Here is a 16711-nt window from a genome sequence, read left to right on the forward strand (position 1 = left end):
CCCTATTTCTCAGATGAGGAAAAATGAGGCAGTGATAGATTAAAAAACATCTTTATTTTAGAAATCCTGAACCCTTCTCTCCATCTTTGTAACTGAATCCCAACCTCGTGTGTGTGTTTTTTAATATCCCTGAGATCCAGCTTAAATGAAACAGTGCCTTTCCACCCATATAGGTTACTTCCCAGTCTGATTACCCTGTGAATGTAAGAGCCGGCTTCAGTCCAAGTGCAGGGAAGCCAGGGCGAGGAATGCCAGTGACTGTAGAAGGGATTTGATGTCTGTATCCACATGTCTTGTGTTAAAAGACCTGCATTTTAGAGAATTGTTCATGTTGATTTCACATTTTATATGCCGCTGTCCCTCCATGAAGAGTTTTAGCTCTGGATTATCTTTACTTAACATAGTATTATCTATGTTTATAGTAGGTGTGCATTACATATGCTATGTATTTTTATATGTATTTTACTTATTTTATGTTTTATTCTTCTCAAAACAGTAGGTTGAGGAAACCGTTTTCAGCTGTTACTCTTGACAGTGCTCTAAAACAAGTAAATTTTTTGCATTCTTATCACAATATGAATCAGCTAAATATACTTTAGGTTTTAAGAAATAACATAAATGATCTATAAGTATAATGAAATATTTTTTAAAAGGGGCGTTAAAACATTGCCTTTGGGTATGTATCAGTAGGGGCAAATAATGTTATTAATAAAGAACTTTATTTTAAACACTGGTCATATCACATCTTCATACCAAAAACCCACTGCTGTGGGGTCGATTCTGAGTCATAGCAACCCTGTAGGACAGTGTTGAACTGTCCCATAGGATTTCCAAGGCTGCAAATCTTTACAGAAGCAGACTGCCACATCTTTCTCCCACTGTTATCTTACTAGGACCACATTATTATAGAAAGATTTGTCCTTAATTTAAACACCTGGCATGTTTAAAACAAGTTTGTATCAATGAGAGAGTAACTGAAAACAAGAAAACTGAGAGAGGTAGAGTTGTAAAGACTCAATTAACTCTGCCTCTTTGCTATTTTCAGGCTCTCCATGTCCGTATTTTGACATCTTTATGTGGTACCCAATGCTTAATTCCATGTTTCCCTTTTAGTTATATACGACTGACTTCTATGGGGTTTATTTTCATTTGGTTCTAAACATTCACTCTGCTTAAGCCTCCCACGCTTGGTGTCAGTAGGAACCTTATTACCTTCTTGACCGTTTAACATTAAAGTTTTTTTTCCTCTCCCTCCCTCTCTGTCTTGTACCTAATGAGCAAATCATCTAAAAATAGATACGTTCATCATGCTACAAAATGTTGTATCTTCTCTAGATTGGAGGCCAGTGTAATTGTAAGAGACACGTGTCTGGCAGACGGTGCAATCACTGCCAGGATGGATTCTACAATCTTCGAGAGTCGGATCCTGAGGGCTGCAGTCCCTGTGACTGTAACACCTCTGGGACAGTGGATGGAGATATTACCTGTCACCAAAATTCAGGCCAGTGCAAGTGCAAAGCAAATGTTATTGGTATGTGCAATGCAAAAGTTTACAGTCACATCTCTATTACCGTCTGAAATAAAATTCTCTATTTGATTTCATAACTCAAGAGTAAAGTAAATTTCCTTTCTCAAGGCAGCCTGTGGGGGGGAAAACAATCTGGACGAAATTAACTGTCTAAAAATGATTAAATTAATAATTCTATCGAACTACAGCTTGAAGCTGAGTTTAATCAACCCTTTAGAAGTTTCTTTATTCTGTAGATGCATTAGTTCACATGGTCCCATACTAATAAGTCATAGAAAAATATAATTTTCTTACTGCATAGATGTTTCTTTTAGAAAATTAGCACTTTTTCAAAATGTTTTGCACTTAATGAGTTCTAAGCAAATCGTTTTCATGCTAGTTTTCTTGATAGACCAAAATAAATGGATTTAAAAAAAATATTCTCTGCTACAGGGTCCTTTGTGATAAATCTTTTCATTTTTTTTCTATTATATTTCTTTGAACTGTTCTTATGAAATGCAAAATAAGTCAACATAATTCCACAGATCATATATATTGCTAGGGTTAGTTATAAAGGGCCACATAATTTTAATTTTGTAATTCAGTGTCAAGCTGATTATAATAAACAGCTACCTTTGGTGTTATTTATCATTTTTTTATACAAGATGTGCTTTTTTGTTTGTTACTCCCACAGGTATTTTTCAGAAATTAGATTTGATTATAGCAATTTATTACCTCCAACATTTTTGAGGGGAACCGCAGCCACATAAGGACAAAATTTATCAAGTGCCCAAAATGCACTATGTACATAATGCACTTTGAAATTTTGATGTATGAGAATATTATGAGCGGCAAGTTTCCTGATGAAGTGAGCCCTGTATTGTAACTGAACATGTCTTGGCTCACACAGGAGGTTTAAAACAGACCTTTACCTTTCTATTGTCATTCAAGACACCAAGTCCTCCATGGTTTTTCTAATACTGACCCGAACCCTACAACAATAAGAACATGCCTGGCAGTAATACACGTGTGTGCGCGTGCACACATACAAACACATAGATACAGATACACATCCGCAGGTACATCACATTCTGAATACCTTTTTCTTTGTGTGCTATATTCTGAAGCTAATTCCTTATGTTCCATATGTGTAGTTGTATATACATCTTTTTATGCAATTCGGCTAATCACACATTTCAACTTTAATTGAAAAATAAAGAAAATGGTGCACTTAATGGTCTTACATGAGACTTCTTTGGTGTAAAGAAAGGTTACACCAAAATCGATAATAAAATTTCCCCTTCTTCTTTTCAAGTACACAAAAATTAACTTTTCCAGAAAAAAAGAATCGCTAACTTATGAAGAGATGCACATCTTTGTGTGTTATCTGTGATGCTGACTGAATTCTAAGACCTTTGAATTCAATCTCTGTGACATACTTTGTTCTTTAATGTTTGATATATTTTAAATTCAAGATGTGAGCACAAAACTTAAAGACAATGTATATCAAAGGGATCGTTCCTCTGTTGGGTAGGTTTCAGAAAGGAAGCAGAAAATAAAAATTTACTATTTATTTGGAATTTGTTATGACTTTCCTGCCATTTACCTAATTTTTAGGGGTTGATCGAGGTAATGTCTGTGGGAAAATATAGCCATATATTTTACAACAACTAAGTCACCATTAGGAGTCCTGGTGGCTTAGTGATTAAGAGCTTGGCTGCTAACCAAAAGGTCGGTAGTTCAAATTCACCAGCCGCTCCTTGGAAACCCTATGGCTTAGTTCTACCCTGTCCTATAGGGTCGCTATGAGTTGGAACCGACTTGTTGGCACCTAACAACAAATCACGATTTAGTATTATTATTTTTAGGGTTATTTCTGCAAATGCAGTATTTTTATAATAAAAATATAACTTGGTATGTATATATATTTCTTTTCCTAACGCAATTAGCAAGTAAACTGATTCAATTTTACCTTGTTAATGTAAAAAAAAAAAAACAGAAAATACAAGTATATTGTATATGCTTCACAAAGCAAACTGAAGAGTTCACAAAACTGTTAAATCTTACTAATGATTCTATCACCAGTAAAATACATTAGCACCAATAATTTTATTAAAGTAGGTCATTCATCTAGAATAAAAAGGGAGAAGAATGTGAATTAAATGCCAAGTGTGCTAACTCGCCTATACTTGTTAACACCGAATGTGATGCCCTGTAGGCCTCGTCAGGAATAGATTACCTGTCAGGAATATGTATGGCATATTCAAATAAGCACTGCGCATATTTTTAAAACTGATATGATATGAATCCATGTAGACCAATTTTAATAGTTTAAAATGAGTCATAATTCTTGTTAACAATACAGTTATTTTTAAATTTGCAGCAATAGTGGTCCTTTTTTATTTTCCTTATTGAAATTAAATGATACGCCTCAGGTGACTCATTCGTCACCGTTAAAGGAACTTGCCTCCCGTTGGAGTTCTTCAATTGTTATCCATATATCAGCATGTACAGTGTGCATTTCCTTCCAGTTTAAGAAATACTTTTCTACATATGAGTTCCTGATTGCGTTTTTGACTGTTATTTTAGGCTTCATTTTAAAAAAATAGTTATAATGGCTTAACATAAATGTTTCAATGGATTCAAACCCACACAGCGAGTTATTTAAATTCAGGGATATGTGAAGATTACCTACAAGAAACATTTTGCATCTGAATGCTTACGACTCCTTTTTTTTAACTTCTTTGCCTTGTAATACCCTTTTTGAGACTAACCTCAGATGCCAGAGATGTAAGTTTAGGGGATAAAACGTTTTTCTCTGTTTGTAAAATGTGTATGCATATGGTTTTACATAGAGGTAATATAAACAGCATAATCTACTTAGTGGTTGAAGAGGTATGTTGTGAATCACACAATATGACAAGCAAAGCGATTGCTTTATAAGCCAAGGAGAGCATAACTTATATTAATTGAAAATGATAAAAGATAGGCCCATATAAAAGCATTAAAATAAAAATCACTCTGGATAAATTTTATTTATGTTAATTATTTAAATGTATGATATTCAGAAGTAAGTGGACACACTGTTGTCACAGGAAATAGTTATCAGCTTAACGTTTTATTAAACAATTTTAGTGAATTCTGATTTGGGAAAATAACTAATGTGGTAATATATGCATTTCTTCTTCTGTATGGCTTTGAAAATATATTTCACTCTCTACTGTATTTTACAATGACTATTTTTTTAAAGATAGTTTTAATATTTGCTAAAGAGGGAAAGAGCCCCAGTGTATGTGGCAGAAGGAACAATTCCACTAGCATTTTTCTTTGCATTAAGTAATAAACAACTAAATTTTTATAAAGCACACTGCAAGCAAAATTTTATATGAATGCTGAATTAAGTTTTGCCATTGTATTCTGGGTGACTGGTTAGCCCTCTGGGCCGTTGCCAGTGAGAAAAACCCTCAGCACGTTGAGTCTGCATTAAATGTCTCCACCAGCACTGTTTGTGTTTCAGCTCTCTTGAGGTGTCGAATTAAATTATTTTCCCATCCTCACTTGTTTTTAAACACGTTTGATCTTTAGGACTTAGGTGTGATCACTGCGATTTTGGATTTAAGTTTCTCAGAAGCTGGAATGATGGCGGATGTGAGCCCTGCCAGTGTAACCCCCACGGCTCTGCGAACAAGTTCTGCGATCCTCTTTCTGGGCAGTGCAAGTGCAAAAAAGAAGTCAAAGGACTTCAGTGTGACACCTGCAGAGAAAACTTCTACGGGTCGGACGTCACCAGCTGTAAGACCTGTGACTGCGATATGGCTGGAACCCTCCCTGGGACGGTCTGCGATGCTAAAACAGGGCAGTGCGTCTGCAAGCCCAATGTTGGAGGAAGACAGTGCAATGAATGTTTGGAGGGATACTTCTACCTACAACAGCAAAATAATTCCTTCCTCTGCCTGCCTTGCAACTGTGATAAGACTGGGACAGTAAATGGCTCTCTGCTGTGTGAGAAATCAACAGGACAGTGTCCTTGCAAATTAGGGGTAACAGGTCTTCACTGTAATCAGTGTAAGCCTCACAGGTACAATTTGACCAGTGGCAATTTTCAAGGCTGCCGGATGTGTAAGTGTGACTCCCTGGGGACACTGCCTGGGACCATTTGTGACCCAATCAGTGGTCAGTGCCTATGTCTGCCTAATCGTCAAGGAAGAAGGTGCCATCAGTGTCAACCAGGTAAGGGAGAAATGTGCCCCCTTTTCAGAGCAGAATGGCTCTCCTCTCATTGTTCTGGATTAGGTGATTCCCCTTCATTCCTATTTCAGGCTTCTAAAAAATTTATCCCCAGTGTGATTGTGTATGTATCATTATCCAGCCCAGATCTAATGATTTGATTTGTTAATCAAGATTATCCGGCATGTTTGTGTTGCTCTTTTTGTGGGGATAGTTTAGATGAACCTCAGCCATGCAGACTTCTTTCATAACCGAGACTTGCCAATATTCATTTGAGGAGCCCTGGTGATGCAGTGGGCCCTGGTGGCGTGGTGGTTAAGAGCTCTACTGCTAAACAAAGGGTTGGCAGTTCAAATCCACCAGCTGCTCCTTGGAAACCCTGTGGCGCAGTTCTACTCTGTCCTATAGGGTTGCTGGGAGTCAGAATCGACTCGTCGGCAACGAGTTTGTGTGTTTTGGTTTTTGACGACGCAGTGGTTAAAGTGCTTAGTTGCTAACTGAAAAGTCGGCAGTTCAAGCCTACCAGTGGCTGCAGGGCAGAAAGATGTGGCAGTCTACTTCTGTAAAGATTACACCCTTGGAAACACTATAGGGCAGTTTTACTCTGTCCAGTAGGGTTGCTATGAGTTGGAATCAACTCGATGGCAACAGGAATATTAAATTGCTCAACTTGATATAAAATCCTTTTTTAACAATTGAAAAAAAAAAAGAGCTATTAAAAATTAGCCAAGCATCATCACGTCCTCTTGAGCCCTGAGGAGCTAGTTACATGAGCAAAATCTTCTCCATTTCTTCAGCTATTTCATACATGCCCTGACTTATAGACCCTCTGCGGTTGGAGCCACTCTCTCTTTCTAGGACAAGCTACAGTTTGTCAGTGTTCCTCTGAAGATATTGCCCCAGGATTAGAGTTAAGAAAAGCTAGAATGTCAAAGTATGTTGTTCTTGTTAGCTGTCGGAAAGTTGGCTCCCGTCATGGTGACCCCATGCGCAGCTGAAGGAAATGCTGCCCAGTCCTGTGTCAGCCCCATCATCAGCTGTGGATCAGGCAATTTTGATCTGTACCATTTTCAATGGCTGATTTTTGGATGTAGATCACCAGACCTTTCTTCCTAGTCTTAGTATGGAAGCTTCCCTGAAACCTATTCAGCATCATAGAAACACGCAAACCTCCACTGGCTGAGGGGTGGTGGGCTGCACAAGGTAACAGATTGGGATTATTATCTTTTGTTGGACAGTGCAGTTATACAGATAAACATTTCTACTGAGAAATCTTTTCCTTGAGGGTAATGTTGATTTCACAATCTAATCAAGGGATGTTTTATCTGCAGCAGTGAACAATACTTTCATTGAGTTTATATCCTGATGGAGAGACTAACAATAAATTAATTTACAAATAAATATATAATACAAATTTAGGTAGTGATAATCTCTGGATCCTTGCCTCTACTCCGTTGGGTTTTTCTGTTGCTGAGAGCCCAAGATATCATTGTGGTTACCAAATAGACTTTATCTATTCTCCCATTCCCCACATCAGTGTCTACAGTCCTTCTGAAACCTTAAAAATTCCAGAAAGGTGAGCTGGAGAGCCAAGTTTGTATTGTCCACAGTGGAGGCACATTGGCTATTGATTGGAATCAAAAAGTGAAGAGGTTTAAAATGGAGGAAAGTCAAGTGAAAGAAAACTTCAAGTTCTTTGTGTTATTTTAAAAAATATATAAGGACTTACTTTTCTGTGATTTTTGTTTTTCTGCTGATATTTTTCTCATTTAAAATTATGAGTACCTGATTAAGGAAAAAGAAGCCCAAGGAGCTGCCACAGTAAAACTCCTGATTGTTTCTCAGTGTCTTCAATTAAACAAACCAGTTGCTAAATGTCCGCAGTGTATAAGGAATTATATTATTGAGTCTGTGCAAGTTGAATAAGATAATCCTAGCCCTCAAGATATTGAAAATCTAACAAGGGAAATAAGACAAGCACACAAATAAATAAAATGCAAGAATACTTTAAATATGATAATTATTTTCATTATTTGTGATGATCCTCATTCTATATCCTCCTTTAGAGAGAGAACGTTTTGACATGAACCTTAGGTCCCTGCCACACTTCCTGGGGTGAGGGGTGCATCACTTCCAGGAGGATGAGAGCCTTTGATCCTCCTGGTCTGATGGGGGCTGGTTGCTCCGTAGTTCAGTTATACAGCTATAGCCTAGGTTTGAGGATTTCCTTCGTTTGCTTCTCTGCTGAATCCCTTGTTTCCTGAATCCTATGTGGTCTTTTTCTTGGTTTATTTGCTTATTTGGTGCAGCACATGCTCCAGCAGCTTCTGAAAAAGGGTACAAGGAGGGAAGTGTATCTATCTATCTATCTATCTATCTATCTATCTATCTATCTATCTATCTAGAAATAGATATATATTTAATTTTGAATATCTGAAATTGTCTTTGTTTCACCCTCATAGCTGTGGAATCGTTTTCACTCAGAAGTTTTAAATTATTACATCGTTATCTTCTGGCAATACCAATCTGGTTCTTGTTTTTTTTTTTTTAGTTTGTTTGTTTTTGTTTTTGTATAAACTGTGGGGTGAAGTTGTTTTTTTGTCTTCTAATTTCTAGAAGCTTCTACTATCTCTACATCCTTGGTTTCAGGAAATTTTATGAAGATGTGTTATTTGTTAAATAATTGTTCTGGTCACTCGGTGGGCGTTTTTAGCCTGTGAACTCTTGTCTTTATGCTCTAGGAGAATTTTCTTGAATCATGTCTGATAATTTCCTTCTCTCTGCTTTCTCAGAGTCTTGTTAGTTAGATATTGACTCTCCTGGATTGACCCTATCACTTTCTCAATTTTTTTCTTTACATTTTCTATGTAATTTGAGGAGCAGGGAGGGAGCTTTACCAGACTTTGAACTAGCGTCCTTCTAGTCAATTTTTCACTTGGGCTATCTTGTTTTTAATTTTGAAAGGATCTTTCTCATTCTCTGACACACACATACACACACACACGCACACACAGACACATATTTTTATACAAATAACTTGTGCCTTCTATGTTTCTTTACCAACCAGTCCCTCCCTGCCAAGGTATTTCACAAGCACAACTGTGCCTTTTTTTTTTTACATGCTGCTGTAATAAAATTAGCATAGGGCGCTCACAAAACACAGATAATCCCTGTGTTCATGGTAGTACTTCACCCCTGTACCCAGTGATGCCTGGTGTCCCTGAATGCAAATCCTCTCTGCTTTAACTTTTAAAAGGAAAACGTCCTGTTTTTCCCAAAGATGGGAGAGGGACCATCTCCTGGTTGGAGAAGGGATCAACTACACCCCACGCCTGACTCCAGAAGTCTCTGCAGTCTTCAATTCCTAGGCTTTATACAACCTGGACCAAGTAACTGATTGTTGTCTTCTCCACTGCAAAAGCTTAGCTTTTGCTTGGAGACAATTGTCATCAGATGTCATTTCCTCTTTTTTTTTTTTTTTTCCATTTAATATTTGGAGATTTCAGGAGGGAAACATTGTTCATGCTTAGCTAAAAATGCTGTTCTAGTATTTTTCTAGGTTGTAATTTTTTCAGACCAAATCTTTGGAACCATTTTTAATGCCTGTCTTTTTTCCTACAACTTGTTTCTTCTATCAAAAGGAATCATCTCGATTTTACCTTTAACTATATCCAGAATCTGACCACATCTCAACACCCTGACTTACGCTATCCTGGTTCAAGCCCTTTATGCCTTTCTCCTGGACCATCAGAAGAGCCTCCTAAACACTCCATTCCTTCCCTCTCCCTCCTGCAGTCGTTTTTCAACACGCAGCCAAGGTGATACTGTTAAAAGTTCAGTCAGATCATGACACCCCACCCGCCCTTGGCTTCCCGTCATAGAAAGGACTCTAAAGGACCACACAGTCTGTAATCTCCATGACCTCGCTGACCTCATATCCTACGAGTCTTCAGATCATTTTTTCCACTCCAGCCAACAAGTCTCATTGCTGTTCCTCTGATTTGTTCAATGCTCTATCCCGAGTATGCAGAGCTGTACTTACTTAGTGGGTGCTCCGTGTGTATTTACTGAATTAGTTAATAATTAAACCAAAACAACCTGAATGGCTTCTCCTCTTCTGAGTGAAGGTCTGTGAGTGTTCCTTTAACCACACGTAGGGAAGGTATGACGTTCTACCCTGCAAAAGGAGGAAAGTACCGAATATATATTTTTAACAAAACAAGATATGCTATACTCATGTATTATGTATGTAAGGGTCAAAGTGTGCTGTGGTCTCCTCTCCCTTTGTTGGATGGGTGGTAGCTGCATTCGTCTAGCTTCAGAAACTCTACTTTGAATTTTTGTTTTCTGGGTTTGTTGTCTCTTCTGGTGAAACGTAATTTGGAAAAGAACCCTTATCCTAAAGCATGTTTATCACAGGCAGATGCTTCACAGTGCCCAGTGCTGTAGCATGCGCATGACGATGCATTGCTGCCGTCTATAGCCTTCATTCTACTTCTTTAAGTGCATCTGATACCTAGCTCACGTGCTACAGGGAAAGACCGCGCTGGTGCGTGAGCCGTGGGGCGTGGAGGCAGAAGTCCGGGCCAGAGAGGGGTGGATTAGCAAGCCTAAGGAGTTCTGCCTTCTTATTTCATCTGTGACTGTAAATATTGCTGGCCCATCCTAGACTACTCCATGGAGATTTTTGTCTACTTTCTTAAAAACCATTATTAAGGAAGGTGCATGTAATGAAACCTCATGTATTATTAACCTAACCTTACTATGAATGTACAAGGAATAGGCTTAATTCAACTAAAATTTATAGGCAATTGGTTAAAGCAGCAGTGCACATTAGAAGGTACATTAGAGCCACATGGGTTTTAATATGCCATTCAATAACTTGAGCAGAGGTTAAAAATGCTGCTTAACCTCCATTAAGTATTTTTAAAATGCTTTAATTTAAAATTATTTGGAGTGTGTGTACATATATGAATGTATACATAGCCACACTAATAAATATAGCACTAAATATGTTTTGCCCGGTCCTTTTTTCTGTGTTGGATGACCTTGTAATGTTCAGCAGCAGGCACTTAATCAGAGGCCAGGCTGAGAAAGGCAAGGAAGGATGTCAAGGCATCCCGAGCCAGTGACCCACCCTTGTCCTTGAGGACTAGAGGCAGAGAGGGTTTATTGAGGACTCTGCAGCTCTGGAATAAAATAAAGGCTAATTTATAATGAAAACAGCTTTGTATGACACGTTTTGTACTAATAGAACAATTCCTCATGCTTCCCTTTGGTTTTTACTTTGGATTTTGTTTTATAATTCATACAGACTATTAGAAAATAAAGCAAAGTATCTTGTTTCAGTAAGAAGCATATCATATCTGTTAAGTAATGAGCTCAGAAACCAGAATTGCATGCAAGACCTTGCCAAAGGAATTGGAATTAGGGAACTGATATTCCATTAAAAATCGGTGCATTGAAGTTGAAATCCGATTATGCCACATGTCTGAGTGTTTGGTGAAACAATTTTCTAGACTGACATGTTTCATTTTGTTTTTTCACAGAGACACCAGTCTCAGAATAGACGTCTCTTCCTTCAGAAACCCAACAGAAAGGAATCCCTTCATAGGAAATTAGGACTGCAAACCTAGGCACATCTGGGAAAAAATAAAAGCCACTGACAAGACATTATTTAAACTTTAATTTAGGAAAATACCACTTTCATGGAAAATTCCTAATAACAATTACAGTGATAATAATAGATAAGAATTACTGAGTCTTCTGTGAGCCAGACACTGTAATAGGGATTTACCTGCAAGTTGTTGTTGTGTGCGGTCAAGGTGATTTCAGCTCAAAGTGACCCAACAGGACAGAGTAGAACTGCCCCAGAGGGTTTTCTAGACTGTGATCTTTATGGGGGCAGACTGCCAGGTCTTTTTTCCTACAGAGCAGCTAGTGAGTTTGAACCATGGATGTTTTGGTTAGCCTTATCCCATTTAATATGCAAGCAGTCCCCATGTTACTAACGAGATCCATTCCTAACTGTGCGTATAAGTCAAATTTGTAGGTAAGTCAGAAGAGGGCCGTACGGTTCTATTTAGCCTTACTTTAGCACAAGAAAAGGCTCAAAGCCTTTTCAATGGTTTACAAGCTGCATGTGTAGCAAGTGAAGGTGACTGTGGTAAAGAATTTGTTGTGAGTAAGTTGGTTCGATCTTTTCAAAGTGAGGTCAAATTTATATAACATTTAAGGGCAAGTATGAGTTGTCCATAAGTCGGACGTTCATAGCCTAGGTACTTACTGTACACAATATTTCTATGATGGAAGTACCAGCATTACTCCCATTTACGGTAGGAAAAATGGAAGCTAATTAAGTAGACGAGTAATTTACAAATCTAGGTCCATCTGACCCCTGTAACTTGCACTCTGAAAGAGTGGAACTGTTCTGAATAACTCAATACTTTTTCGTAAATATTCGCTCAATAAATATTTGAGGAACAGTTAAGATAGACATTGTTCCAAATGTTTATAACCTTTCCCCACATCTCAAGCCTATCTCAACTCACAGTTCTGGCTTACTGCTTCGGCTCCTGGAATATCCTGGAATCCAAGTAACAGGCATAAAATGAAAATTGGCAGAGTCTTGGGAGGCTACCTGTAAACTAAACCTGTTACTGTCAGGTCGATTCCAACTCATAGAGACTGTACCAGCCCAGCTCTTAACCACTGCACCACCAAGGCTCTTGGGAGGCTACAGTGATCAAATAATGAAGAGCTGAAATGAGGAGTCTAGAAACGTGATTATTTCCAAGGACTAAGTTGGAGAAATTTCAGAGATGCTTGGAATGGCATAGGAGTAAGACATTGGAGCATACATATGAAAAATTTTGAGATGGAGAAAAATGAGAAAAGGGTATATGAGAATTTTGCCGTGGAGTGTGAATACACATATGTATGTATGCGTTATGATCCCATTGATGTAATCAGAGTTATTATTTATATTCGTTGTTGCTATTGGATTTAATTCTTAGAGAATATACTTACGGGAGCCTTTCATGGCATCTTAGGTTAGGTTCTCTAGAAGAGCAAAACCAGTGAAACATATATACATAAATACATATAGAGAGATTTAATTCAAGGAAATGGCTCACACAGTTGTGGAGGCTGGCAAGTCCTAAATCCATGGGTCAGGCTTGAGACTTTTCCTGACTCACATGGTTGCAGGGGCTGATGAACCCAAAATTGGCAGGTCAGACAGCTGACTGCTTGCTCACAGTGCTGCGGAAGCTGGAGAATCCCAAAATCTGCAGGTCAGGCAGCAGGCTCCTGGCTGACAGCCCAAGAACTGGAGGTCAGATGATGATGAGTCAGATGCAGGATCCAGAGCAAGAGTGACCCTTGCTGGAACATCCATTTATATACTTGAGGCAGGCCACACCCCCAGAGAAACTCCCCAGTCAACTGACTGGCTGATACTGATGACATCAGATCTCTTCATGGAAGTGATTACATTATATCAGATCTCATCATGGAGGTGATTACATTATATTATGGGAAAAAAAATCAGCCCAATATCTGTCAAACCACTGAGAATCATAGCCGAGCCAAATTGACACATAACATTAACCACCACACATGGATAATCCTTCACTTAAGTAGGAAAAACTGCTATTCTATCAAACAGAGATGTCCAATAGAATGCTTTCCCTTATATAAACGCATTATTATACCCTTTGTTCCAAGAACAGGAGGCATAGTTTTGGGGTGACGTTTACTTTTTGTAGCTTTGTTCCATCTGTTGATATGCCAAGTGTTATTTCTCAAATTTATTGTTCTTGATTCATTTATACTCCCTGCCACATTCCTTGACAGGCTAGGCCATTCTGACCAGTCACTCTCATGACTCAGATTTATGTATGCCATCTCCATGATCACATATTTTTAAGAGGTAACAGACATTCATCCATCCATCCACTCATCCATTCACGCAGCCATCCATCAGTTCCATTCATCTGTACGTTTTTCCTGTAAACATCTGTTGAATACTTTACTATGCACCGGGGACTGTGCTGGTAGGGAATATGTTGATGTTGCTGTTAGGTGCCATTGACTCAGTTTCGACTCATAGCGACCCTATGTACAACAGAAGGAGAACACTGCCCAGTCCTGTGCCATCCTCACAATTATTATGCTTAAGCTCGTGGTTGCAGCCACTGTGTCAATCCATCTCATTGAGGGTCTTCCTCTTTTTCGCTGACCTTCTGCTTTTCCAAGCATGATGTCCTTCTCTAGGGACTAGTCCCTCCTGATAACATGTCCAAAGTATGTGAGACGTAGTCTTTCCATCCCCGCTTCTAAGGAGCACTCTGGCAGTACTTCTTCCAAGACAGATTTGTTCATTTTTTTGGCAGTCTGTGGTATATTCAATATTATTTGCCAACACCATAATTCAAAGGTGTCAGTTCTTCTTTGGTCTTCCTTGTTCATTGTCCAGCTTTCACATGCATGTGAGGCTATTGAAAACACTATGGGTTGGGTCAGGCACACCTTAGTCTTCAAGGTGACGTCTTTGTTTTTTAACACTTTAACGATATCTTTTGCAGCAGATTTTCCCAATGCAGTGCATCTTTTGATTTCTTGACTGCTGCTTCCATGGGCATGGATTGTGGATCCAAGTAAAATGAAATCCTTGATAACATCAATCTTTTCTCCATTTTTCATGATGTTGCTTATTGGTCCAGTTGTGTATGGGATATATAATCACAAATATATTAAGGCATTATAGTCTAGCAAGGGAAACTGATTCATATGTAAATATAACACAGTGTGATAAGTGCAAACTAGAAATATACAATGTATAGAAGCAGTATACTGAAGGGGTTGATTAACTCTTGAAGGATGGGGGACATGGAGAACATAATGGAGAAAGGGATTTCTGAGCTGGGTTTTAAGATTAAATAAGAACTGGCAGGCTCCTCAAAGAGCGTCTAGCAGTTCAGGAAGAAGGAAAAGGAGCAGAGCTGCTATTCCACATAAAGCATATCTAAGTTCACTGAAAAACAGTTTTTAATTTTCTTTTAAATAAGAAGAATTATACCTTGGGATGAATAATATTAATTTGATTGAACTCTGGTCAACTCTATCAATAATAATTTTAGCATTATTTTTATAGGAAAACATAAAAAGGGGGAAAATGATTTTTTTTAAATTAGAAAAATAACATTGTCTACAGCATTTCATTCTACAAACATTATTTGTAAAATCATTACTAAAATAGTCCTTTGCTGCATGGTATATGCAAGCTAGAACTGCCTCCCTAAACTCTTCTCTGATATTGTGTCCATTCTCTAGCTTAGGATGAGAGTCGTTTCTTCTAAATGGGTTATAATTAGTGCTTAGCCTCCCTCTGCCCTCCTTTTCTCAATAAGGCCTAGAGGTTAAACTTGTTTTCTCTCTCCCATTTCAAGACCTCGGCATAGCCTCGTCGTTCATGGTCCTCAGGAGGGACATTGCTAGGAAATGGCCTCTTCTTTTATGCCCAGGACAGGTACTGTGCTGTGCAAACAGCCGCTACAGGAGACAGTACCTGCCGCCTTGCTAATAACTGAACTCTCAGGATTCTGCAAGCCTCCTTCCAGATAAAGCAGCACTATTTAATGATATGGTAACTCTGCTTCAGCCATATAACACGTTGTTTTCCACTGGAGACTTGTCTCGATTGGGACCAGGCAGGGTTAGCTGACATAAAACTGGGGAAAATAGTAAACTTTAGCGGGCTGATTTGCGCTGTCTGTGTGTGAACTCACAGCACCACAGATTGCAAGGAAATAATGTCCCCCTAATGACCATGCTCAAGAACGTGGCACAGAGACATTCATGGAAAGAAATCTCAAACAGACCAGTTACAGAGATACAGGTGCTAAGATGTGGAAGGTGAAGGGAAGCAAATGGAGGAAGATCAGGAAAGTATTGAGTGAAAGAAAATAAATTAAGGTCAGTTCTCTCTAAGCTACCTCAGGAGTTGGAGCTGAGGTGGGAGGGAAGGGGAAATACTGTTTTCTGTAGCTGGGACTTGTAACAGGAGAGGTCATGGTCTAGAATCCAGCCCATTCAAGTAAGGCAAGAAGTAATTGCCGAGGAGGATGTTACCTGAGTCATCCTAACTAGACCTGCTGAAAAATAGGACAACTAAAATTCTGGTGGGATTAACCTTTACAGTCATGCTCCTGAGAGGAGAAGGAGAATGAACCCCAAGGCAAATGCCAAAGTGGTCTTTTCCTTGAAACCCTGCCTCCAGGTTTCAGCCTCCCAAATGCTTTCTTTAACACCCTTTGTCCCCCCCACTTGCATCCCTCTGTTTTCCATGGCATACTTTACTCTCCCAGACTTGCATTCCCCAATCTTCTGCACCTAAACATACTTCCTTTTGTTTTTACAGATTTATCTAATCAGTACTTTCTTATAAAAATAACCCTAATAGTGACAATTCTCTGTGACTCAAAACTATCACAATCAGCCTAAATTAATTCTACTTCTAAGTATCTGTGCTAATGGGTAATTTATCCAAACTGGAGAGCTGTTAGTTCGAGGGTGATGCCATCACCGTGAATTAAAGGACCCAAGTATCCTCACAGGAAGAAAAATACATAACATTACAGCCACAGTGGTCTTGAACCCAAAATAGAAAACTTCTTAATCTGTGACTTTGATCATATGATGAATCAGATACAAAAATATATATTAATTAGCATGGCTACACTCTATTCTTGGAAACACACATAAGGCATATTGGTGTCAGGGGACGCAAAGAAGGAAATGACACGATCTAGTTGTAAATTACCATATAAAAACTGACAGTGTTAGTCGAGGTGTTCCAAATGAATGACACAAATTTTGAGTCTCTTCCTTTTCTTTTCACTTAATACAGTGTTTTCCGTTTTACTGCTCTTTAAGCTTTCTAAGAGAATAAGCAGATCCTAGGAGAAGAAAAGG

The 16711-nt window shown here is 38.6% G+C and overlaps 1 protein-coding gene across 1 annotated transcript in view; it reads left to right on the forward strand.

Moving 5' to 3' along the window:
- LOC101357370 (usherin) overlaps nt 1–16711 on the forward strand; it is a 276794-nt gene that overhangs the window by 192134 nt on the left and 67949 nt on the right. The window contains exons 11-12 of the mRNA XM_004375958.2: nt 1336–1531; nt 5093–5737. Coding sequence (XP_004376015.1) covers nt 1336–1531; nt 5093–5737 — 841 coding nt within the window. The remainder of the gene's footprint in view (nt 1–1335; nt 1532–5092; nt 5738–16711) is intronic.

Source organism: Trichechus manatus, unplaced genomic scaffold (assembly GCF_000243295.1).
Source record: "Trichechus manatus latirostris isolate Lorelei unplaced genomic scaffold, TriManLat1.0 scaffold00039, whole genome shotgun sequence".
Taxonomy (NCBI): domain Eukaryota; kingdom Metazoa; phylum Chordata; class Mammalia; order Sirenia; family Trichechidae; genus Trichechus; species Trichechus manatus.